General features: G+C 40.8%; 1 protein-coding gene across 2 annotated transcripts in view; it reads left to right on the forward strand.

The window, feature by feature from the left end:
* CCN4 (cellular communication network factor 4) overlaps positions 1-24,825 on the forward strand; it is a 35,192-nt gene that overhangs the window by 4,538 nt on the left and 5,829 nt on the right. Inside the window, exons 2-3 of one of the 2 annotated variants that reach the window (XM_015856371.2) lie at positions 22,441-22,470; positions 23,740-24,019. In XM_015856371.2, coding sequence (XP_015711857.1) covers positions 22,441-22,470; positions 23,740-24,019 — 310 coding nt within the window. The remainder of the gene's footprint in view (positions 1-22,440; positions 22,471-23,739; positions 24,020-24,825) is intronic. The other variant, XM_015856372.1, reaches the window with a different exon arrangement.

Genomic DNA, 24,825 nt, shown 5'->3' on the forward strand with positions numbered 1-24,825 from the left:
AATAAAATAAAATAAAATAAAATAAAATAAAATAAAATAAAATAAAATAAAATAAAATAAAATAAAATAAAATAAAATAAAATAAAATAAAATAGGAAAGAGAAAAATTTAGAGATTGATTTATTATTTTTTTCTTTTCATTTTGCTAGCATTTCTCATATAGATTAGAACTAGACACCTTTATTCTTGCCTGCAAAATCCTGTGGCTCTCTGAGAGAAGTAAGCTGAGCTTTTTCTACTTAGTGCCTTGTAATGGAAGGATGCAAGCTTGCAACATGGGTAATGTCTCATGGATATTCTCAAGCAGCATAGATTCAAGGTTCATATTACTTGTCCCTCTAATCTTGTCACCATTCCCTGTTCCATATGCTTATCAAAGAGTGGCTAACTATGCTTCTTAGAAACATGGTTTCATCCTCCACTTCCACACATTACAGATGTCAGTTGAAGTTACTCTGATTAGAGCAGCAAAAGAGCCATCTGTGAGTATCATGTGGCTCAGCACTGGTAGATGTCATCCCTGTGTGTATGGCTGCACCACACGTAGACTCTCCTAAATCTGTTTTATCCAGCAGTGCTCAATGCAAATCTCACACATAACAAAATCATTGCCATTTCTAAGGCAGCACACTGAAAGCGGAACTGAATGGTGCTTCAGATGGCCTTGAGGTCCAGATGCAAATCTGTTTCATGTGGCAGCAGTTCTACCTGCCATGCGAGTACTCCTCTAGCAGAGATTCTCAGGAGAAATGCATTAGTTAATGGTAATAGCTGTGGGCTTTAGCAGAAGTATGAGATTCCCATGGTAGTGTTGGGTGTCTGTTCTTTGAATGAGTTGTGCGTGTTTATGTTCTTCTGTTTTCCCAATGTACTGGGAAAAGTTCAAAAATTCCAGAACTCCTTCACGTTTCTATGGGTCTTCTGACTTCCATATTCAGGAGCTGGACTTGATGGTCCTTATGGGTTTCTTCCAGTTTGCTTTATTCTATGATTCTGTGATTCAGAAGCCTTGGGGTCCCTCATTGGGGCATTAGGAGATGCTTTAGTATTGTGTCAACACTCATCTTTCTGAGAACTGATCTTTTTTGGAAGGCCTCAGTGTCCCAGAGGGGTCTTAAGCATTCCTGTCTGGACAGCCTTGGCTCTCATGTGTGAGTGGAAATGAAATGAAGCTGATTCTTTTTTTAAAGAAGAAAAGAAAGAAGTACTGCTGTGCATGAGGACATTGGCAGATGTGACCTGGAAGAAGCTGAATGCCCACAGCTTCTACTCAAGATACTGTTGGGTATCAAACCTGTCAGTGCCTCAAGGTGGGGATCCAAAATCAGGGGAAGGTTTCCTTTCTATTTTAAATTTGAGTTGGTCCCTGGGAGAAGCAGGTAGGCACCTTAGATTAAGATGTCCTCCTGACTTTCCCTTTGCTTTCTTATAATATAGCTCAACCACCATCAGTCTTCAGATGTTCATGTTAAACACAACATTTATGTTTCTATTAAGTAGAAATTTTGACTGAGAGCTGTCAGTGTGGCAGTGAACAAGCCTAAGTATCCAAACAAAGCCTACTCACTTATTTTCCTGTACGTACCAAGAAATCAACTCTAGCTCTCTGGCTTGGGTTCACAGCACCTGAATTTTCCCATCAGCGCCTCTTCAAAGCTTTATGCTGCCCAGAAGTTGTTGCTTCCTTATACAGACTACCTTCAGCCTTCCACTGCTCAATGCTGACTGGCAGAAGATCAGAGATTTGTTTTTACAGATGTGTTCCTGGGTTGAGGGTCTCTGAGTCTGCTGCTTTAGCAGATATGTGCAGATGTTCTCCTGTGCTGCTCTGGGATTCCTAGCTGCCTAAGGATCACTGATTCTCCTGCAAACCAGTGGTCTCCCAGTGCTTGGCGATACCTCCACTGGTCCCTAATTTTCAGTACATCCATACTGAAAACCTATGTTTTTCTCTCTTGCTTGTTGCTTATTCTGGCATCCTGGGCGAATCTTCTGGAGTTCTCTTAATCTCTCGTGACTTCTAATAGACTGGGCTTTGATTTGTAATCCTTGCTCTAGGCTAGGTATGGGAAAGTAGTAAGAAGAATAGTCATTTTTAGCTCTCTGGGTGCCAACAGCTGGCTCTGCTGTATGTGTAATTCTTCTTGTGGATGGGGAAGGGAAAGAGAGCCTTTAGGCTGAAACAGCTGTGGAAGAAGATAACATTTAAGCTAAGCTTTGCAGCACAGCTTGAATAATGAAATTCTAATACTTGGGTTGCTAATGCATTCCAGGACTGTGCGGTCATCTCTGTGTTCCACTTCTCTTTCTCAATAGCTCCCAAGTTGTTCTGTTTTATTATTCTGGGTCTGTCATTCTACTTAACCTAGAAAGTAAATGAGAGATGACCAAGTTGGAAGGCCAAGTTTCATGAACTCCAGGATGGCTTGTGTTGAACTCAAATGCAAACCTGAGAAGTACTTGCAGAAATAATTGTGGGTTCATGCATCATCCATGGGGAGTTGTGAATCAGCTAAGCATACCTGGATCCTGATGTTGCTGGACATGTATGCAGCTAGAACCTTGCTGTAACAGAGCAGTTCCAGACCTTCTCCTAAGACTTTGCCTTCTTGCAGATTTAGAAAATATATATATATCATGCTTAGTGATAGAGCAGCATATCAAGGTATCTTGGTCCAGCATTTTTTTGATGTTTAGATGAACAGAACTCTCAATCCCAGTACTGCTTATGTTGCTTTAATACCTTTTTCTTAGAGCTGAATCAAATTCCTTCTGTTCAGTTTATTATCACTGATATTTAGTGTGCATCTGTTCTTTCACTTCTTGGCATACTAAATACCTGTCCTGTGCAATACTTCTAAGTGAATATGAAGCATCAGTTTGATTATTCTGTCTCCAGCATGCAACACTAACTCAGCTGAGTCAGTAGCATTAAATACAGAAAGATGGAACTACTATACCTAGTACCCATGTCATAGAATCATATAATTACCAAGGTTGGAAAAGACCTCCAAGGTCATCCAGTCCAACTGTCCATCTACCACCAATATACTGCACTCACTGCCCTCATCTAGGTCATCAATAAAGATATTGAACAGGACATGCCCCAGCACCGACCCCTGGGGAACACCACACAGTGATAGATGGAGGAAAACTTTTCTGCAATTCACAAATTCAACTGAAACCTTAATTTCTGAGTAGTTTAAAAATTATGATTGCTTTTTGTGCTCAACCAGATTTCCAGAGTACTATCCTGGTATTTTTTTGGCATTTTCTAATGGAAGATTTTGAGTCACTATCCGAGTCTGGGGCACCCAGCACAAGAATGGTGTTGAGCTATTGGAGAAGGTCCAGCGGAGGGCCACAAAGTTGTTAAAGTGCTGAAGCACCTCTCCTATGAAGATAAGTTGAGGGAATTGGTCTTATTTAGCCCTGGAGAACAGGAGACTCTGGGGAGATTTCATTGTGACTTTCCAGTTCTTGAGGGGAGCTTACAGGGTGGAGCGGACAGACTTTTTACATGGTCTGATAGTGATACAACAAGGGGGAATGGTTTTAACTTGAAAAAGGAAAAAATTAAGTTAGATGTTAGGAAGAAATTATTTACTCAGAGGGTGGTGAGGCACTGGCACAGGCTGCCCAGAGAAGCTGTGGATGCTCCATCCCTGGATGCATTCAAGACCAAGTTAAGTTGGGCTGTGGGCAGTTTGATCTATAGGGTAGCAGTCCTGCCCATGGCAGGTATTTTGAGCTTGATTATCTTTAATGTCCCAACCAACCTAAGCCATTCCTGATTCAATATGATAATACTTGAATTCTATGTTTCTTTTGGGGACAACATTAAACACCCAAAACAGTGACTTCACTAAACTTGTCTTTGTTCATAATAGGACTGGCTGTCTTGCAGAGGGCAGACATTCATAGAGTCACAGAATGATAAAATCATACAATTTGAAAAAGGCCTTCAGGATCATCTTGTACCAGGTCTCTGCACTCAGACTGGTAGCTTTGCCCTGAAATTCCAGCAGTATCTTAAAGCATCTCCTGCTTGTGTTAGAAACAGTTGTCACTGCCATGCTTGCTAAATGATGTCCTTTGCTTGCTTATATTTGTAGTGCAAGAGGTTCATATGTGTTTGTTTGGACTTGTGGAGCTTCCTGGGTTTTGAAGCCCACCAAAACATTCCTTCATATGTATAATAACTAAGTAAGCTACATTTCGCATTTACAATAACCAGTTTATATCTGCTCTGACAAAACTTCTGTATTTGGGCTGATAAGAAGGCAGAGACATCAAAATCCATCTGGAGGAAATTAAGAACACACTCTAATGGCTGGCACATGTACTTGGCTGCCTGCAGGCAACCAAGTCTTTGGCTTTAGAGTAACAGCTGGGTCATTTTATCTCTTTAGCAAGGAAGAACCAAACCACAAATACTGCAGCCAGTGCTGAGAATCTTCAAGTGGGATTATGATGTAAAACTCTTCAGTTACATTTTTAAGGAAAAAAAATTAAAAAGAAGTGGAAAATAAATTAGGAAAGTATATGTTTTCCATTAACTAGTTTGGCCACTGAGCAGGTGATTTATTCATAATTACTGCCTGCAGTATTTCCTGCTGAATCTTGGTCTTGGAGGACTAGGTCATACCCATAGCACCCATGTGTGGGCTGGTAAACATTGTTATAAGAATATGGGTGCAAATTCAGCCAGCTTTTCTCTTTCATGTTTGACTCCATCTAGTGCAGTCACCATATTTAAATATATGTTGATGTCCCTGATATCTGTCTACAAAATTCCTCTATGAAGATCATTTACTGTTAATGATCTTTTCAATATTAATGACAGCTGGAGTAGATAATCCTAGTGGTCTTTTTGTACCTCTCTAAAAACAGACCCTTAACCACATATTTCTGTGATGCACAGCTCTCCACGGGCATCAGAAAGGGTTCAATTACAAGTTGATGTCTATGAGTTGGTGGGTTTCTGGGGGTTGCTTTACTTGTTTTGAGAAATTTTGCATCAAAACTGAGAATTGGCTTCTTTGTTGCACTGGAGTTCCCCCGAAGTTTGGCGTGACCGTGTTTGTACAGACAGGTGGATTCCTCGCTCGTCAAAGTCGCCTGGGTGTGGGTGGGCTCCTGAGCTTGCAGTGGAACAATGCACTACAGTCCTGCTTTCATACTCAGATAAGAAGCTTGTGCTTCTTCTAGATGCTATGCTTAATTCAGTGTGATTTACATATATGTATATGCAAAAAATAGACGTGCATTCCCCCTACACACCTGTGTTTTTATGGCTTGTGTCAATTATTCCATATGTATCACATAGGCTGTCTGTTGTAGGCTGTCTGTGCAATATTTTAACTTATTTTTTTTCCCCTTGCCTACATTAGAATATGTTTCAAGGTACCATCTAGGAGTCTGGAGTATTTTATTAGAGGGATAAATGCATATGACAGCTCGCTTAGAAAACCACCAGGAGCTGTGCAGATAGATATAAATATTTGGGCTTAACATCACATCTCCCTCCACATACGCTCCCCAAACGCGTTATGTGGGACACGAGGTGTGCACGGGAAGAAGCCCCAGCCGAGGAGATTGCTCGGGATAAGCAGGATAGCTCCGAGCACTGACATCTGTGCACCAACACTGCCCTCGCGTGTCGGGGAGCCGGGAGCCCAGCTCTGTGCTCGAAGCTCCCGCTTGGCTTTGCAGGGCGCTGCGTGCAGCCAGCACTAAGGCCAGCTGTCCAAAGAGAAGCAAATATGTCAGTACCCATATCATTAGTAATTAATCTTTTTCCTCCTGGAGACAAATCTGTAGAGGTTGTCCTCTCCTCTGTGGGAAAGAAGCAGCTTTAACTGTTTAAGATCTGTCTGTTTTTGGTTTTTTTTTCCAGTTTATGTGTGTTTGTTTGGCTTTTTTTAGGTGGGGGAAATGGCAGTATTGTCCTGTCGGTAGACTGTGGTGTAGCTGCAGCAGTACTTGTGACTGGAAAAAATGTTTTTATTATAGAATTATAGAATTTTTAAGATTGGAAAGGCCTTCAAGATCATCTAGTCTAACCTTCAGCCTAAGCCTGTGACCATTCCAGACCATGGCATTCACTGCCACATCTCCACATTCTCATACACCTCCAGAAACAGTGACTCCCACACCTCCTTGGGCAGCCCCTCTTCAGTGCTTGGCCACTGTTTACTTAATGTCCAACCTCCTTTGGCACAATTTGGAGCCGTTACCTCTCATCCCGTTACTATCATCTGTGAGAAGAGGCCAACCCCCACCTCACCACAACCTCCTTTCAGGTAGTTGTAGAGAGTGATAAGTCCTCCCCTGAGCCTCCTCTTCTCCAGACCAAACAGTCTCAGTTCCCTCACATGTGCTCCAGACCCTTCACATCTTCCCTGTCCTTCTCTGGACACAGTTCAGGGCCTCAATGTCTTTCTTCTAGGACCCAAAGCTGAACACAATACTCAAGGTGTGACCTCAAGCTGTTGCTGTTTTTTATTTCATGTCATTTAAAGCATAAGGAGATCACTGGAATTCTGGGGAATTTTTCCACCTAGTTGCTTTTTACCTGAGCCCCTGAGGGACCCTTACATGTCATTGCATCAGCACAGCAAGTTGTAAACTGCTGATCACCACTGATCTTTTGAAGCTGGAGGTGCTGGAGAGGTGAAAGTTTCATGCCCTTTGCAGGCACTGAGTATGTATGACGGCTGAGAGATAAAACACAAAGTAAGTGGCTGCTGAGCAGCCAACAGCATATGAGAACTGGCTCAGTGGAACAGCTTCTTTTTTTTTTTTTTGCATCCAGTAAGAACTAAACAACTTGGTTTATTATCTGTGTGTAGGAGGAGGGATCATGATATGGTTACAGTGGAGGAACAAGAAATCTAGATGCTATTTTTGGATCTGCCACAGACATCCTGTCTGCCTTCAGGACAGTCACTTCATCTCTTGGGCCTGAGATTAAACAGGGTTATTTGATACTTTCCTCCTTGCAAAAGATGCTGTTTTTCACTCTGAACATTCCCTCCTTGAAAAAGAATGTGTCACGCTCTGCTTGGCCTTGCAAATTCAATGCATGCATTTCCATGCACAGAGCTGACACCATTGAGTGTATCAGCGTGCACTGCTTTCAGCAGCTATTTCTTATTCTTTCTCTCACATCTGGATTAGCAAAGCCTTATGTTTCAGTTCTCCTTCCACTGACTTCTGGAGCATCAGGATTCATTTTCCAGCACAATACATAATTTTCCTATGCGAATAACTTCACTCCTATTTTTTCTTCATGATTTGATGCCAAGAGTTATTCTAGTTTCCCCACTCATAGTTTACACTGTATTTAATTTGAAAGCAACAGTTTAGTCCCTAAAGCTTTGTATGAGCCAAGGGCAAATCTGTGGGCCTCTGGTTTCCTTTTTTCCATCCCCATTTGCAATGTGGCAGCTTTCCTTTGTTGGGGTTGGGAGGGAAAGGTACAGATGCATTTGGGGGGTTTCTGTTGCATATTAAAACAGAATCTGAGCTTCAAATGTGTCTGGAACAGTGTTTGTCATGCAAAGCCCATGCTGACTTGAGAGCTGGCTCCATCCACTTCCGAATCTCCATCCTCTCCATTGCCTGAGTTTGCTCCTTTTGCTGTTTCTGGGCCAGCTCTTCAGGAACAGACTGTTCCCCTCACCACCCCCTCCTCCTGGTTCATAACACGTGGGATAAGACGCTCTTTTCAGCCATCGCTCTACTGACTGCTGTCTTGCAGTGGTTCTTAGGACTGCCGTGGATTTGTGGTTTCTGGAGGATGAAAAGCTGGACATTGGCCAGCAGTGTGCATTTGTAGACTGGAAAGCCAATAATATGATGGGCTGCATCAGAAGAGGGTTGGCCAGCAGGGAGAGGGAGGTTACTGTCCTCCTCTACTCTGCCCCTTTAGAGTCCTGTCTGGAGTACTGTGTCCAGTACTGTACTGATGCCTCCAGTACAAAAAGGATGCAGAGCTGTTGGAGCAGGTCCAGAGGAGGGCCCTGAGGGTGATCAGAGGTCTGGAGCACCTCTCCTATGAAGATAGTGAGGTGATTCAGCTTATTCAGCCTGAAGAATGCTCTGGGAGGTCCTACTGTGGCTTTCCAGTACTTGAAGGGAGTTTATAAGCAGGAGGGGGACTGACTTTTTTCATAGGCAGAAAGTGGACAATGAGGAATGGCTTTTACCTAAAAAAGGAGAAATTTAAGTTAGATGGTAGGAAGAAGTTATTTACTCAGAAGTTGGTGGCAATGACAAGGGCTGCCCAGAGAAGCTGTGGATATGCCCCATTCCTTGAGACATTCCAGGCCAGGTTCACTGAGGCCCTGGGCAGCCTGAGCTGGTGGGTGGAACTGGATTGACATTAAAGGCCCTCCCAGTCTAAGCCATTCTAGCATTCTAGGATTCTAGAGTTCAGAATGTGTATGAAATGACTCTGTGCTGTTAGCCTGTGAGTATGGAAGATGCCCTGCTTTCCGCTGTTACTGCATGGGGCTGGCTAATGCGCTGAGAAGAAGACACGTAGCCCTCTTATCCATATAACCACATCCTCAAACAACATCCTCTTGATAAAGATAATGGCAGGAAATGGACAAATGCCTGCTGCAAAACTATACTGCAATGCAATGGTCCCTCAAATGTACATAAGGGTGCAAACAGCTTTATGCAATTCTTGTAGCCCAAATACTCTGGGCTTGTTTTCAGTATGGGGAAGAATTGCACTCATAATCATGAGCTAGGAGCCAAAGGAAGGAGAGTCCTTCCCATACCAGGTCCATAGGATTCAAAATACTCTGTGGAAATCCAGGCCAGTAAGGACAAGATGTAGAGAACTTGTCCATGGCAAGAATGCAAAGGAAACTTGATAACTGAGAGAACAGTACTGTCTTAAGATCTGTGGGATAAAATGATAGATCAAAATTTAACATGAACAGGCTAATCATCCAAGGGAAAAGCAAATAAACAAACATAAAACAGATATGGATCTAAATCACTCTTGAAGATGAAACATAGGACAGAAATGTATCAGAGCCTAAAACTCAGGTATCCTGTGCTGTAAAGCTTCTGAAAAGCAGACAGTACCTATTCCCTTCAGTTTTGGATATTTAATGGTTCTGGGCTCTGTAAATATAGGATGTGAGACCCAGGTCCACAAGGATCAGTCCTAAACTCCTCTTGACTATAGTATAGTTTAGATCCATACATGCATTTTGGTATCCCTGTATTTTTCTCTGCTGTGTAGCTGAAGCCAAACTGAAACCAATGAGTCTTGGGCACTCATTTGAGGCTGAAAAATGGAAATTATAGGATTTTCAGCTTAGCAGAGTAGGGGAAAGAGGAGAAAGGTGACCTAGAGGCCTGGCAACATATAGAGATGGACACTCGTGGGAGGTCTAGTCCATACAGCTCTGATTGCATCTGGCTCAGCTTGACCTCAGGGCCTGGCAGTCATCCTCCAAACAGCAAATTCCCATTGTTTGAGCTTTCTTCAACCTTGAATAGGCTTCGTTTCTTGGCTGTGTCCTGGAAAGTGGATGTTGTTGCTGATAGTACCGTGTGGCTGCCAGTGCACTGGAGCCAAATCTCCCCCCTCTCTGCACTTTGTTGCTACAGAACTTACACAGTTGGGGTCTTTCTTTTTGTTATTAAATCTCAACTGTTAATCTTCTCAGTGGATTTAGGGAAGGAAAGGACATGTTAACGTTGCACTTTTGACTGCAGGTCCCACTATCCTGTTGATGAAACCATGTTTCCTACCCACTGGTTTGTTAAACAGAGAATAGTTTTACTCTTCAAATCTTCATAGAATCACAGAATACACAGAATTGGAAAGGTCCCATAAGGATCATCAAGTCCTGGATTCTCTCCTGAAAGCAAATTCTCCCTCTAGTCTCTGTCCAGAGCAGCCTTTTTTTTTTTTTTTAATTTTCTTTTCTTTTTTTCTTTTTCTTTTCTCATCCCACACATTTTACATCCTGTTGTGGTTTAATGCTTTATTCAGAATGAACAGGATTTCCTCTTGCTTCTGATGAAAATGCTCCTCTCCCTTGCAGCTCTCACTTTCAGTCATTTCATTCACAAAGGAAAAAGTTGTCACTACTTTTAACTTCAATTCCAAGTAATTAAAATTCAATCAATAAATTCCCTGAATAGTTTTTACATTCACTCTGATGAAAAAGGGCTATTTTTTGCCTGCTGTGTGATGAACTGATCCTTGAATACTTGTGCACTTTGCCTTCCTGATGGACTTGTTAAGAAAACATCACTTTATTTTTTATTAAAAACATGGAATTTGGTTTGTTTCTTAGTTAATAAGAAGCTGAAAGACCTTGGGTTGTTGAGCCCATAGAAGACTCCAGATGTTAGCAGCCTTCCAATATGTAATGAAGGTCCACAGGAAAGCTGAAGAGTGACGCTTTGTCAGGGAGTACTGTGACAGGACAAAGGGAAGTGGCTTAAAACTAAAAGAGGGGACATTTAGATTAGATGTTAAGAGAAAATTCTTTCTTCAGAAGTTGGTGAGGTACTGGGACATTTTGCCTTGAGTTTAACCAGAGCTGTTAAAGAAGGAGAATGCTTCATTCCACTGGTCTTTTTGGTAGACTCTAAACTATGTGGTTAGTCCTGACTCCTGTAATGTAAAAATCTTGTCACGGGAGTGATAAGATAAATACATTAAGTATGCTCAATTTGCAGTTGTCCGTTTCTGCTTACAGAACCCATACTCCAAACTATTTCAGTCTTGACTACCATGTAGAAAAGTTAATGATTTCCAGATTTGTTTACTGATTTCCTCCTTCCTTATAGCATTATCCTTTACAATCATCTGTGTGAAGTGTTTCTGTATATATGTTTTCTCAAGTAATGCCTCTGGTCCACATGTGGAATTCCTTCAGATAGTCTGTGTTTGTTCCATAAATTTAGGACACATAAGCTCAAGTGAGGTTGGGAAAAGGAAACCTTTAGCTGATCATTGCACTCTGACAGAAATATCTGACTATAAATTTGTTAGGGTTGTTTCTGCTGGTCTCACTTCTAACATGAGCGTAGAGCGTTTCACCATTTCTCTAGCTTATGAGTTGTCATGTTTTTGGTCTGATGTCTACCTGGTATGCTTGGGCACAGAGCCTCTTGGCCCCCTTGCAACTATGTTCTGAGTGGTTCTGTACATCTCACCTCATCCTGTGCTGTCAGCTACATTTCTATTGAATTTTTTGTTTTTATGTAAAAGTCTGAAGACCTATTTTTATTTATTTATTTATTTATTTATTTATTTATTTATTTATTTGCTACTGTTCAGTAGATCTTTGCTTTTTAAGACAGAAGAATAAATGCTCAGAAGTGTGTGCATCACATTCTTCTGCCTGCTTCTTCTTTGAACATCAAGAATCACTGTAGCAAAGTACTTCAGAGTTCCTTTTAGCATTCCTTTCTGGCACATAATAAAGCTCAGTGACAAAATGCCTAATTAAATCCACCAAGGGAGATTTCAAGAGGCAGTTGTTTGACATTAGTAGCCTGTAATATAGCTAAAGGCTTTACATCAGCTTTAGGAAGAAAACAATTAGGAAGATAATGTGTTCCCAGGGAATTCAATATTTCATCTTCTTGAAGAACTGATTTAGAGCAGCATCTGTTCTGTGCTGTGTATTGTTTTATATTTTCTTTCAGATCCCTGAACCTTAAGTGGATTATTTAGATACTCATTTGTGTGAATCAGTTTGTATACGCACATATGTAATAGGTTCCCTTTCCTTCTTTGTGTCAACATGGATGCTCTTATTATTCTGTGTTCATATTTGAATTCTCCCTGTGCCATTAACCACTTCATATGTCCTGGCAGAGGGTATTTGTGTTTTGTCTCCTGACTGTGTGTCACTTTTGCCTCTGCACTGTCAGTGTGATAGCACAAAACTCTTCCTACACATATTAGCATACCTACAGTTCTATTTTCAGAGGCTTCCAGATGCCTGGCACTAGCTCAGACCATGAGATCACCTCTTGCTGTCTGGATGCATGACATCATCATCAATTCCTGTTTCCCTTCCTTAATTTAAGTGCTGCTACCACTAGCAAAATAAGTTTATAAGACTGTAAATACTTCCTTCATCCTCGTGAGCTTTTTCCTGACAGTCTTTGTGCACTACTCAGTTGCTACAAAGGAGGGCTGTGTCTCTTCAGTTTTTCCTGTATCTGTCCAAATTAGTGTAATCAAATCAATTTACCAAATAAATCCCATTATTTATTTATTTATTTATTTATTTATTTTTAAGAATCTGATTTTCATTAAAACTCTTTGCTTTACACAGTCTAAGGTTCCTTTAAACCTCCATGGACTCATGAAAGAATACTACATACTTGCTATGTTACTAGATTGGGGCCCTGGACAATCTGACCTAGTTCTTGATCTAGTGGTTGGCAAGCCTGCCTGTGGCAGGGGAGTTTGAACTTGATGATCCTTGAGGTCCCTTCTAACCCAGGCCATTTTGTGATTCTCTGATCATTTATACTAATCACAGGAACTTGTTTACCCTCCATCTGATAGGCCTCGTACTCATTTCTACCTGCAAGTAATGAGAACTGATTATTTAGTAGACTCTTCAGTAGACAGAGAAGATATAATAAAGACTCTTTAACATGGGCTCTTGTGATAGGACAAGGGGAAATGGATTCAAACTAAAAGAAAGGATATTTAGACCAAATATAACATTAAAAAAAAAAAAAAAAAGAAATTTTTTTTAATGATAAGGATGGTGAAGCACTGAAACAGGTTGCCAGAGAGGTGGTGGCTGTCCTGTCCCTGGAGACGTTTAAGATCAGTCTGGATGGGGCTCATAGCAACCTGATCTAGCGGTAGGTGTCCCTGTTCAGTGCAGGAAGGTTGGAGTAAATGACACTTAAAAGCCCCTTCCAACTGAAATGTTTATATGATTCTATGATTCTGTTCTATGTTTCTGAGTAAAGGAAATTCTGTTTTTCCTACAAGCATCAGTCTCTTATGTTTGGAAAATTATCTATTTGGTTCTCAAGGGTTTTCATCATGAGTGATATCAGCTAAGCCTTTCACAGTATGTGGAAGTATCACGAGGCCTCTAAGTGTAGTGATACTATCCTATATATATGTTAAATAAGGGCCAGATTGGTTTCCAGACGATGCAAAGGATAATTTATAGAAATGTATGATTTGGAAATGTCCCTTTAAAGGTCATCTGGTACAGCTCCCATTGGAGAATTCTGCAGCTTATTCCTCTTCCCACTTTCCTGGCAATACATTCTCTTCCTTTGGACCAAAATATCTCCCCTAACTCCCTCTCATCAACTGAGAGCTCTATATACCACAGCTCTGCTTTGCCATCTGGCTGAGAAAAAAGCACCTGTTTGCTATACATCCTCACTGGTAAAACAGATTACTTGTTCCTGTGCCTTCAGAGAAATCAGGATGTCTCTGCAGTGGAAAATTAGAGGATGGAAACAGAAGCATAACAGACCTAAGCTTTGTCAGTACTCTGAACCATTATTCACTCAGAAAGACAGTAATATCAGAGACCGGACAACTACGCTGTGGTAGATCATGATGTGGGTGTCTTTGCTTCAAAGCTACAAATGCTGCCCTACTCTCTGTGCACACAGAGCTGATTCACTTCTGATGCTACAGAAGATTTTGCCGCGATTTTGCCTGGCAAAGGGTAGAATAAGGCATATCATTTTAAGCTTGGTCATTCTAGTCTTGAAATAGTTTCAAGTCTGTCTAGAGCATATGAAGGGCTGGCATCTTCTGCTTGTCCTAAGAATGTTACTGATCCATATGTCTTTCATCTGCATTCTCTGTCTGACAGATTTAATCAAATACCCAAATATGCCATTCTTGGAGCAAAAATACCCTTTCACTATGGGACTCTTTGCCTGGAGATGACACTGTTTGTTTGGGAATGATACTGTTTATTCAGACAACTTGTAAGCTCCATCTGCTTTTCACTCAGCCTTGAGGATTTAGCAATGCAGCCTTACTGCTCATCTGTCACTGAAAGTCTTGAGGTGGTTTTGACATCGTGGTATGCCACCACATTAAATGGTAGTTACATTTTTTGGGGGATTAATCTTCACATGCCATGTGTTCGCAAAGGGTCATTAGAGCAGCAGTGGCAGATTCACTTTCCTTTTACTGTTTTGAAATCCACCAGCTACAAAACCAGGCATATGGTATGTTTCCTGTTATCAGATAAAATAATAATTAGTTGCCAAATAAGATATTTGGCTGTGCTTATGAAAAAGAGATGTATCTACAAATTAAGATATGTTTGTCTGCATTAAATGCATTATTTAACAACAACAACAAAAAATACTTTTTAACTTTTGTGTGCCAGAATAGAACTTGAGCTAGCTAAAAGCTGGACTGAACCAGTTCGGCTTATGGACGTATTCTGCAAATGGTTTTGACAAAGCATGCAATCACACAGTACCAGAAATTGTGGTTACCTGTGCCCTCTGGAGGACTCTAGTCCCAACAGCCAAAGATGGAGAATTCAGACCCACAGGATGACCTGTCCCAATGTTACACTTACCTCCTTGTCAAGATGTGGCCTTCCTGGTGTTCAGACAAAGGCTTGCTGAATGAATTTTGTGGATATTGTCCATATATATGCCTTCTGCTACCACTGAGAAGAATTTGATTATGATATATTTGCTCACCTTCAAGCAGCTATGGATTGATACCAGTCAGCCTCTTTGCCAGATTCTAGGAACCCAGTTCCCTCAGCATCTTGCCTCAAATTATGATCTTTAAGACTCTGACCATCTTGTTTGCCCTCTTCTGATGCCTATTTCCTTGATATCCCACTTAAAGCAAGAGCCCAAAACTGAAGTCCAGTCAGTAAAATAATGTGATGAGGAGGGGCTTGGCCTCTTCTGCCAGGCAACAAACATGACCCGAGGAAATGGCCACAAGTTGTATCAGATGAGGGTTAGACTGGACATAAGAAGGAACTTTTTCTCTCAGAGGTTGGTCAGGCACTGGAATGGCTGCCCAGGGAAGTGGTGGAGTTGCCATCCCTGGCAGTGTTCAAGAGGCATCTGGACAGGGAGCTAGGAGATATGGTTTAGTGGTTTTCTGTAGGTATGGTAAAGGGAGGAAGTTTGGACTAGATGATGGACTTCAGGAAGACATCTGAAGAATAACAAGTGATCAACATGGAAAACCAAAGCTAAGCAGTGGAAGCTTGACATGGGAGGAAAACTGTAATTTAAAGGAAGTAGAAACATACAACCTCATCAGTTCATCATCATCCCTGGGGAACAGCTGGCTTTAGTTCAAGCAAAATGTTTCAGATTTGAATGATAAAATTTTGAAATGAAAAGTTGTTTTGAGTCCAACAGTTCTGCATTAGAAAACTGCTGACATTCAAAATTCAGACTTCTGATTCAAATAGAAGAATTATGAAAACTAAGATAATTTAGAAAAATGCCACCAAACTTCTGCTGTTCTTGACAGGGGGGAAAAAAAAGGAAAGGAAAAAAAAAGTGGAACTTCTGTCTTTACCTTTTTGTTTTTGCATTGCTTGGAACAGAGTGTAAGAATAAAAGGACAGAAAGCATCTTCCCTTTGAGTCAAGGTAATGACTGAATAATATGAGATAAGAAAATGCAGAACATGGCTAATTGCAAAGTAAAACCTCTGCCAAAATAGTCTGGTCCTGTGTGGGAACTGGAACTATGATACTGTTTTTGTCACCCAGCCCATGACTCATTTGTCAGCATCTTGTTCTGTTCTGTTTTAGGATGATTTGTAACCCTATGACCTTGGATGGTCCAAATGCACTCTCATTTATTCTGTGCTCTACTTTCCTAAAATTGAAGCCTGTCTCTTCTGGAATCTATTCTCTGTTGCTCCTCCAGATGTTCCCTGTTAATTTTCAAACTCTAGTTCAAGCTAGTTTTACCACATGAGCTCATTAGCTGCACAGATGGAACATGTGCAGCACGAGACTTTGAAATGCTTTCAGAACACAGAAAATATGTTGTTTAATGCCCTAATTAATGGAGTACGTGTGTCAACTTGTTAATGATGTCCAAACATTTTTAGGTCACTGTATTCTAAGGAAGTGCTACTCTTACTGGAAGAATGCTTACAAAACATCAAGTTGCTTTCTATCAGGGAAGTTCTTTCATTCTGAACACTCCATGTAAAAAAGTAAAGAAAACACAAGACTACACTGAGTTTGCCAGTATAAGCAATATTTTGGCATAACAGTGAGTGTATATAATCTTTACTCTTCAGTCGTCTGAACTGAGTTAGAAAGGGATATTTCAAACATCTGCCTACATTCTTCCCACAGATATATTTTCCAAAATGATGTTATGGGAAGTTGGTTTTTCATCACTTGCAAATCTCAGAAATATTAATGGCTGATTCACTGTGGATTTTTTATTTGCTTAAGCTATTGAATGTTGTGCTTCATGAAGAATGTTCCTTTCTGCTCAGCCTGCAAGAATTAATCCAACTGGCACTTGATATCTATAAAACTGTCTTACATTTTCTGGGTTCAGGATCCACCAGTTTACAATACGTTTTGGAGATTTCATGTCTGAGATCAGTTTTAAGAAGGTATCTAGAAACTCATGAGTGCTCCGGGGAAGCTGAGTCCCCAGTCATCATATTTTCCTCTTCCTGTTATGTGTCCTGCAGAATCTGATTTATATCTCTGTCTTGATGCTGGCTCACTTATCATTAGTATTATCTTGTGATTGTTGCTGAACATTCATAGAGATCTGGGGACTTGCTGTGAGAGTATGACAACAAGAAAAACCCAATAGCACTGTGTTTGCTGCTGATCTAGCAGTAAGAACTGGTTCTTAATCAACCCATCTGTCTTGAATATAATAGTAATACAAATATTCAGCAATATTCAGCTCAAAATTTCAAACTGAGTCAAACCAAAAGACAAATTTCTACCTTGATGGCCTGCTTTGAGCCAGGTGTTAGTTGACATCTGGCTGAACATGAACTAGCATTGTCCTCACTGTGGACAAGAAGGGCAATGGTATCCTGACTTTTATCAGAAGCAGTGTAGGGTTAGAGAAGTGAACATCCCTCTGGACTCTGTTCTTAACACCTTGAATAGTGTTCAGTTTTGTGCCCCTTACTACAAGGCAGACACTGAGGTCCTGGAGTGTGTCCAGAGTGGGGCAAAGAAGCTGTAAGGTGTCTGGAACACAAGGAAAAGCTGAGGGAACTGAAATTATTCATTCCGGGAAAGAGGAGGCTCAGAGGAGACCTTATTTCTCTCTACAGCTCTGTGAAAGGAGGCTTTGGTAAGAAGAGAGTCAGCATCTTTTTGCAGACAGCTTCTGATGGGACAAGAGGTAATGGACTTAAGTTGTGCCAAGGGAGATTCAGGTTGGATTTTAGGAAAAATTTATTCTTCGAAAGAGTGATGAGGCATTGGAACAGGCTGCACAAGGAGGTGGTGAAGTCACCACCTCTGCAGGTTTTGAAGGAAGCGTAGATGTGGTACTGAAGGACATGGTATAGTGGACATGGTGGTGATGGGTCAACAATTGGACCAGATGATCTTAGTGACCTTTTCCAACCTTCATGATTCTATTATTCTAAACCCACTGATGATGCTAGGTCCTACTGTGCTCATCAGAAACTAAGAAAAACACTTGCTCCCTTGACCTGTAGCAACAAATACTTTTGCCTTAACACCCTGGCAATGTATAATGAGATAACTCTTCTGCTGAGCTGCACTTAGTCTCCCTTTGTCCCACATTATCTCTTTGCTCACAGGGTCTAGCTTACAGTCTCCTGAAGCTAGCCTTATTAGGCTTAAAAATAACCCTTCCCTGGTATGTCTTCTTCTCTAACTACTGTGTAAAGTCACAAATCACGAATGTGTTCTGTTCTTTCTCCTTCTCATTTCTTTCTCAAAACATTCAAAGGACTGTAGAATCATAGAATCATAGAATGGTCTGGGTTAAAAAGGATCATAACAATCATCTAGGTTCAACCCCCTTCTAAGTTCAGGGTTGCCAGCAACCAGATCAGGCTGCCCAGAGCCTCATCCAGCCTGGCCTTGAATGCCTCCAGGAATGGGGCATCCACAGCCTCCTTGGGCAAAATGTAATGCCATTTGTGTGCAAGATGAGTAACATTTAGAAAATAGTTGTTTTTCATGACAGTGCAACCAGCTGATTCCATACACTGGTATCTTTGCTGTAGCTTGATGAACTAGGTAAATCTCTCACCATGGAAACATCACAGCCAACTTGCCCTTTTAGATTCATTTTGATACGTTGCCTATTTTATTCTGAAATAAAAGCTGTCTCTTTTCAAAGTGCCTTTGAGCCTTTTCTTCATCTTAACTGAATTCAAGATTAGTCCATCAATGAGTCTTGAATTGTTTGGAAAAAATAATTTGATTAATTTCTATTGGATTTACACTAAGCAATCTCTGTGCTTTTCCAGTGATGATACTCAGAGATGGAAGGGTATGTTGCCTCATTGCATATATTCTTTTCATATGTATATGCACATGTATATACACATATATATTTCATTTTGACTTCTTCACTAAGCTCCAGCCCGCATTCCCCTGCGAACATCGTTGCATCAGGTCGGTATGGGGATGATGCAGCTCTCCCAGTTTGAGTGTCCTGGGGTTATTTTCAAGGAGCTTTTAGTCTGTGAGAACAGTTGGATCTGCACGTTGTGCATAGAGTTGGCTTTACTGCTAGGGCTGACTAAATAGTTCAGCCAGTAGGTGGAACCAGGAGAAAGCAGATGCACCACCTGGAGTAGAGACAGGACGAATTCACAGTCCTTTCCTTGGATATGCATGCGTAGGTGTCCAATTTAAGTGTTGTTATTAACTTCAGTGTCCTGTCTGAGTGCCCATCTGAAAGAAATATAATTATTTCTAAAGAGTGATGAGCTGCTGTTTACAGCGCTGGGTGCACAAATCCAACCAACAAGGCTGTTACTGGTAGTCTGCAAATCAGATGATTTGATCACATAGTCTCCTTTTTATAATAAGAAGGATACTATAAAAAAGGTCTCCACATCAACATCTTTCTCTTATGAGTGTGCCAAAGGTGGAGGACACGAGATAATCCAGTTTGTGTCTCATTCTTACATGGGTGAAATCTCAAGCATTTTCAGAAAGGAAATTTCAGTATTGGAAATATTGCTTAAAAATACTCCTTTGAGGTGCTCTATAGTTGGAAAATAAAAGTAGCCTGCCCTTTAGCTCATCAATAAAATAGAGGGAAAGAACACTGATAACTTTTCCCTCCTTTTACCTACCTTGTCTTGAGATAAAAATTACCTGAAAGATTTTAAGAGTAAGTATTGGAAAAGTTAAATTAGTACACACAAATCTACTTCTAAAAATCCATAAGAAGTGGAAGGAAAGGAATACATTGAAGTGTATCAGCCTTTATTCTAAAAACAAAGCTTGAGGTTTCCTGTTGTATAATGTAAAAGTGTTGCTGAATCTCTTGCAATTTGGGCTGTAGGCATTAATTTCATCACTGCATCTTGGTCTTTACAACTTTAAAGAATAAAACAATCTTACACCTATGGTATTTTCCAACAGATTGGAAATAAACCTTTCCAGTAGGCAGAATATGCTGCAAAATCTCTGGTATTCATATCTCATCTTAAATATCTGTGTAATAAAACTCGTGGCTATTACAAGTATTGATTTTTTGGCTTCTTCTCTTTTCTTAAATGTGAACATAGAAATTATCAGGAAGTTATCACTAGTGAAATACTAGTATCTGTTGATACAAAAAGAAATGATTTTGGTGTTTGCTTAGCATAAATTAGGAGAGACGTTAAACAAGAGTTATTAGTTATGGCAGGATGAGAAATACTTCAGTTAGTGAGAATGGATTTTTATCCCAGAGATATAAAATAAGTAGACCTCATTAATTAGACATAATTAGACCTCATTAATATGTTGCAGTAGAATATCTTCTCCTCACCATCCAACACAACAGATTCATGGACTCCAGCTTTGAAGATTAGTTATAAAAATGAACTTCATTGCCAGTATCTATAAAAGAAACATATTTCCTAGCAGATAGTTTTCCTATTTCCTAATGTTTTAAAATATTTCTTTTCAAATCCCCAGCACCGTTACTACATTTATCTTCATTCTCATGTTGAATTTCATCCAAAATAGTTGTCCTCCTATGTATTATAATTGGCCCTTAATACATGGTTCTTGAAATGGTAGCTTACATGAAGTTTTTGTTGAACTGTGGGCTTTTTGTTGTTGTTGTTTATTCTGCTCTGATTTTGGTAAGGATGACCCATTGATAAGGACCAGTACTGTATGGTTTTGATAGCACCCATGGGAATGATGGGTTTTATTATGGTTTTTAGAGAATACTTACTGTGACTTAACCATCATACCTAGTAATAGGAACATTTTGTATCACAAAAGGCTCTGAGATGCTGCAGTAGAGGGGCTGAATGACTTTTCCAAAGGGATTTAGATATCCCACATATGGCCATGACAAAAGGACAAGAATTTTATAAATCAGTAGGACTCCTACTTTGATAGCAAAGGGAAGCAGGAGGGTGGAGGGAGAAGGCTTGGAAGCTGCACAGGTAGCACACTTGCTCTGGTGCATGATGGACACATTTCAGGGAATATATGGTGCTGATTGAGCCCTTACAAGTCCTTTACAAGTACTCAGTCTTAACCCTCATTTATTAACTATAATCTCTGGATTGACAGGATTTACTGATTACTTTTTGTGTGTTGATTCACAGACATTTTATGTATCTACACACAGAGCTGTTTGCTTGCTTTTATTAACAGTAGAAACAATGGTCTGGGAAGGGATTTACTTACCGAGTTGGGCCATGGCAACAGGCCATTTAAATAGCTGTGTGACTTTTGTCTGCCTATCTGGATTTGATTAAGCACTTTCTTACTCATCAGCAACAAAGTAAATAGGTTTATTGCACTTGAAGAGGCTTCTCAAGTGACAGATTATTGAATCTTCTCAAAGTATTCTGAGTGGAATGAAAATTACCATTAATGGGACAGGGCTTTTCATTGTTCTGGATGGGTCGTCTTTTAACAACTTTGGCAGAGTTAAGAAGCTTTAAAGTGGGAATAAATTATATTGGTATGTCTTATTTAAACATGAGTTTAAATGTGATTTTAAGCCAACTTTAAGGCCAGCTTTGTGTAAAGGAGGCCTTAATGGATTTGGGAATGATGCCCAGAGCAAACACAGTGCCTATTTGGCAGAGATTAGCAATGAGTTAACAGTTGAGTGTTCTACATGAAGGATAACTAATTACTAAGATACTTAAACACATCTCCAAATACAGCAGTAGCAGTGGCAGTTCTTGGAGGTGCTTTTCCCAACAAAGCCTTTTGTTGGAGTGAATGGAAAGACATTCCCCCCCCACCCTGCCACTGTAAAGAGAATAATACATTGGAAAATATATAGAAGAGTTGTTGTGGGAGGAGACTGAAGCACTGCACACTTCACTTGTAAGAGGAAGGCAGAGATTTATCTACTGGTATGGATATAAGATGGTAATTTGAACGATGGCTTAACAAGATTTGAAATGGCTAGATATCCTTGACTATTTGCTACACAGAGGGTGGGGGGTGCATAATGAATCTAAGATCAAATCTTAGTGAAACTAGTATAGTTTAAAAACAATAAATCGCAGAGGAGCTGTCAGCAAGACATTACCATGTCCTGAATGAATCTCTGCACACATGTTAAGTAACCTTGAGAGCTGCACCTACTGTAGGGGAGATTCTGATGTGTAGCCAGATGCTTGCAAGGAGAACTCTCCCAGGGGTTCTTAGACTGCTTGCTATTTTTGGATAATATGACTGACACACAGTCATACAATTTAGAATTGGTTCTCTTGAACCAGTCTGTTATCAGGTGTTTGAACACCAATGGTGAACCCTTGATTGTTATTATTCCCAAGAACAAGGTCTTTTCCACCTCATTGTGTGCACTAGGCCTTAATTAGGCCACAGCTATCAGGTTGGGTGTGGGGTGAGGGTGGGTGGGAGGGCAAGGAGTCCACTCTCACAGCAGTACAAGATAGCCAGGAATGGATGGGATTACTTTAGCAGTTGTTAGACCTGGTTTTTCCTTGTTATCTGCACTTTGTAGAATTACACATGCGTTCTTTGCAGCCCTCACATCTTGTCAGTGGGGAAAGTTTCTAATTTAGGACTGAAAGAGAGCATCTCTGTTGAATGCATGTGTTTTGAACACTACAAAGGATGAATAAGGATGAGGATGATTAAAAGAAATGCATATCTTTTTTATTCGTTTTTTAAAATGTTATAGCCAGAGTATAGCTTCATTGCTTAGCGCTGGGAATCTCTCAGGGATCTCAATTTTATGTGTGTTGTGTTACAGGGCTGGAGGCGAGCAAAACATTGTTCAGAGGTGAGTGGTCTTGAATATCAAAATACAGCAAGTTGGATAGATTTTTATTTCAGAGACTCTCTTTGCTTTTCTCTAGTCTTGTTTCTGTTCAAGTTAAAGGGCTAAAAGATCATAAGAAGGCAGTTGTATTACTGTTGCTGCAAGAAGAGAATAGATGGTCAAGCCGTCCTCAGGAGATTCATGATAGTGTAAAATCTGTAGGTTTTAATTCATCCTCACAGCAAAGAGGTTCCTGGCTGCAAGCCAGTGAGGGCTGTGGGCTCACAGACCTCTTTCCTGTCCTCTTGCGAGGGGATATTTTGAATGCAAGACCCACAGAAATATGGAGAAACCTAAGGAGAAGGAAGTCAGATAGACCCCATTTTCCTGTGTATTTGAATTGCAACACTTTATCCTCTTTTGGAGAAGACTCTGGGGAGACTCACTGTGGCCTTCCAGTATTTGAAGGGAGCATATAAACAGGATGGGGAATGGCTGTTTACAAGGGTGGATAGTGATAGGACAAGGGGGAATGGTTTTAAACTGAGACAGGGGAGGTTTAGGTCAGATACTAGGAAGAAGTAGGTTAGATACTAGGAAGAAGTTCACACAGAGGGTGGTGACACACTGGAACAGGTTGCCCAAGGAGGTTGTGGATGCCCCATCCCTGGAGGCATCCAAGGCCAGGTTGGATGTGACTCTGGGCAGCCTGGTCTGGTGGTTGGTGACCCTGCACGTAGCAGGGGGATTGAAACTGGATGATCGTTGTGGTCCTTTTTAACCCAGACCATTCTATGATGATTCTATGATGATCCTGGTGGGGGACCTGAATGGCAGCTACTGTTGCCTGAGGAAGCCTTCAAGTTGTCAAAAGGCTCTAGTGCCATCTCTCAGTGAACAGGCAACAACAGTTATGGTGAAATGTCCTCTGCCACACCAGCATACCCTCTCTCATAGCCAAGTACCCAGGATAATACAGACCGGATTTGTCAAACCTTCATCTCCTATATCAGATGTTCCTACATGTTTGGGGAGAAGAGGTCTGGAAAAAGTCTGAGTACCAGCAATATGAGTCTATGCAGTTTGAATGATAGTCCAAACTGCAGAGTCTTAGTCCTTGGTTGATATCTGAAGGGGTTTATGGGAGAGCAGCGCCTTTCTGACATTTATTCTTTGGTTTCCTTGTAGCATCTTTGGAACCAATGGGATTTTTATTGAGGACTAATCACCACAGGATTCACAGCCCCTTTTCTCTGGATCAGTTTCCAAGCTGTGTTTCTTTGTTTGTAGGCCATTGCCCAGACCTCCACCATCATGACCCCCACCATCCCTGCTGCAACAGAGGCCTACACACGGACTCAGTACTGTAAGTGGCCATGCGAGTGTCCGAAGTCCCCACCTCGGTGCTCAGTAGGAGTCAGCCTTGTCACAGATGGCTGCGATTGCTGCAAGATGTGCGCCAAGCAGCGTGGAGAAAGTTGCACTGAGGCTGATACCTGTGATTTTCACAGGGGCCTGTACTGTGACTACAGTGGAGACAGACCTAGGTACGAAATAGGAGTATGTGCACGTAAGTGATGTACATATATTTTTGACTTAGATATACATTGGCAGCTCCTCTCTGTCTGAGCTGAAATTTATCTCATTAAATACCTGACTATAAATTCAGCATCTCCTCCATTCATCCTCTACCATTTCCTTCCTGTCTTTAGTCTCAGGGCAGCTGGCTGAATGAGGAATGGCAAATGAATTCTTGATTTTGAGTTGGCTGCAGCCACAAGCAAGAAGTAACCAGCATTTGAAGGCCTTCAGGTCTGCAAGTAGATCACTCTACATTCCTTGTAACTGGATGAGGTCCTATAGTGGGTTGGGATGTAGGAAGTATAGGTGTGCAGCTGGCTTTAAAGACAAGAAGTGTTGGGATCTGGATGAAAAACATGCTGATGGAAAAACTTTTGACTTATTCCAAATAATGATTTCCAAAGAAGAACAGCACATTTTTGTAGGATACACAAAATAACCAGAGAAGCTATGTTCTCAGAGCTAGAAACTTAAACAGTGATTTTCAAGGTTAGAAAGATCCAAGATAAAGGGAAGAGGATATAGGAGCATTCAGATGTTTCATCTGGTGTGAACATATTATCTTCCTGGGAGGTCTGTAAGAACACGTTAGGTAAACATCTGTCAAAAACAATATCAATACAGCTGGCCCTGCAGTTGGAGAGGAAAACAAGTTGGAGGTTGTCTCTAAGCTTCCTCAGCCTTCCTAAGCTTCTTTGAAGGAATTCACATCACACTGTGTTTACTTATCTAAACGCTTGTTTTCTTAGTTAGATTTCACAATTCGTAGTCCCAAACAATAACTTCACTTGTGGC

This window comes from Coturnix japonica, chromosome 2 (assembly GCF_001577835.2).
Source record: "Coturnix japonica isolate 7356 chromosome 2, Coturnix japonica 2.1, whole genome shotgun sequence".
Classification (NCBI taxonomy): domain Eukaryota; kingdom Metazoa; phylum Chordata; class Aves; order Galliformes; family Phasianidae; genus Coturnix; species Coturnix japonica.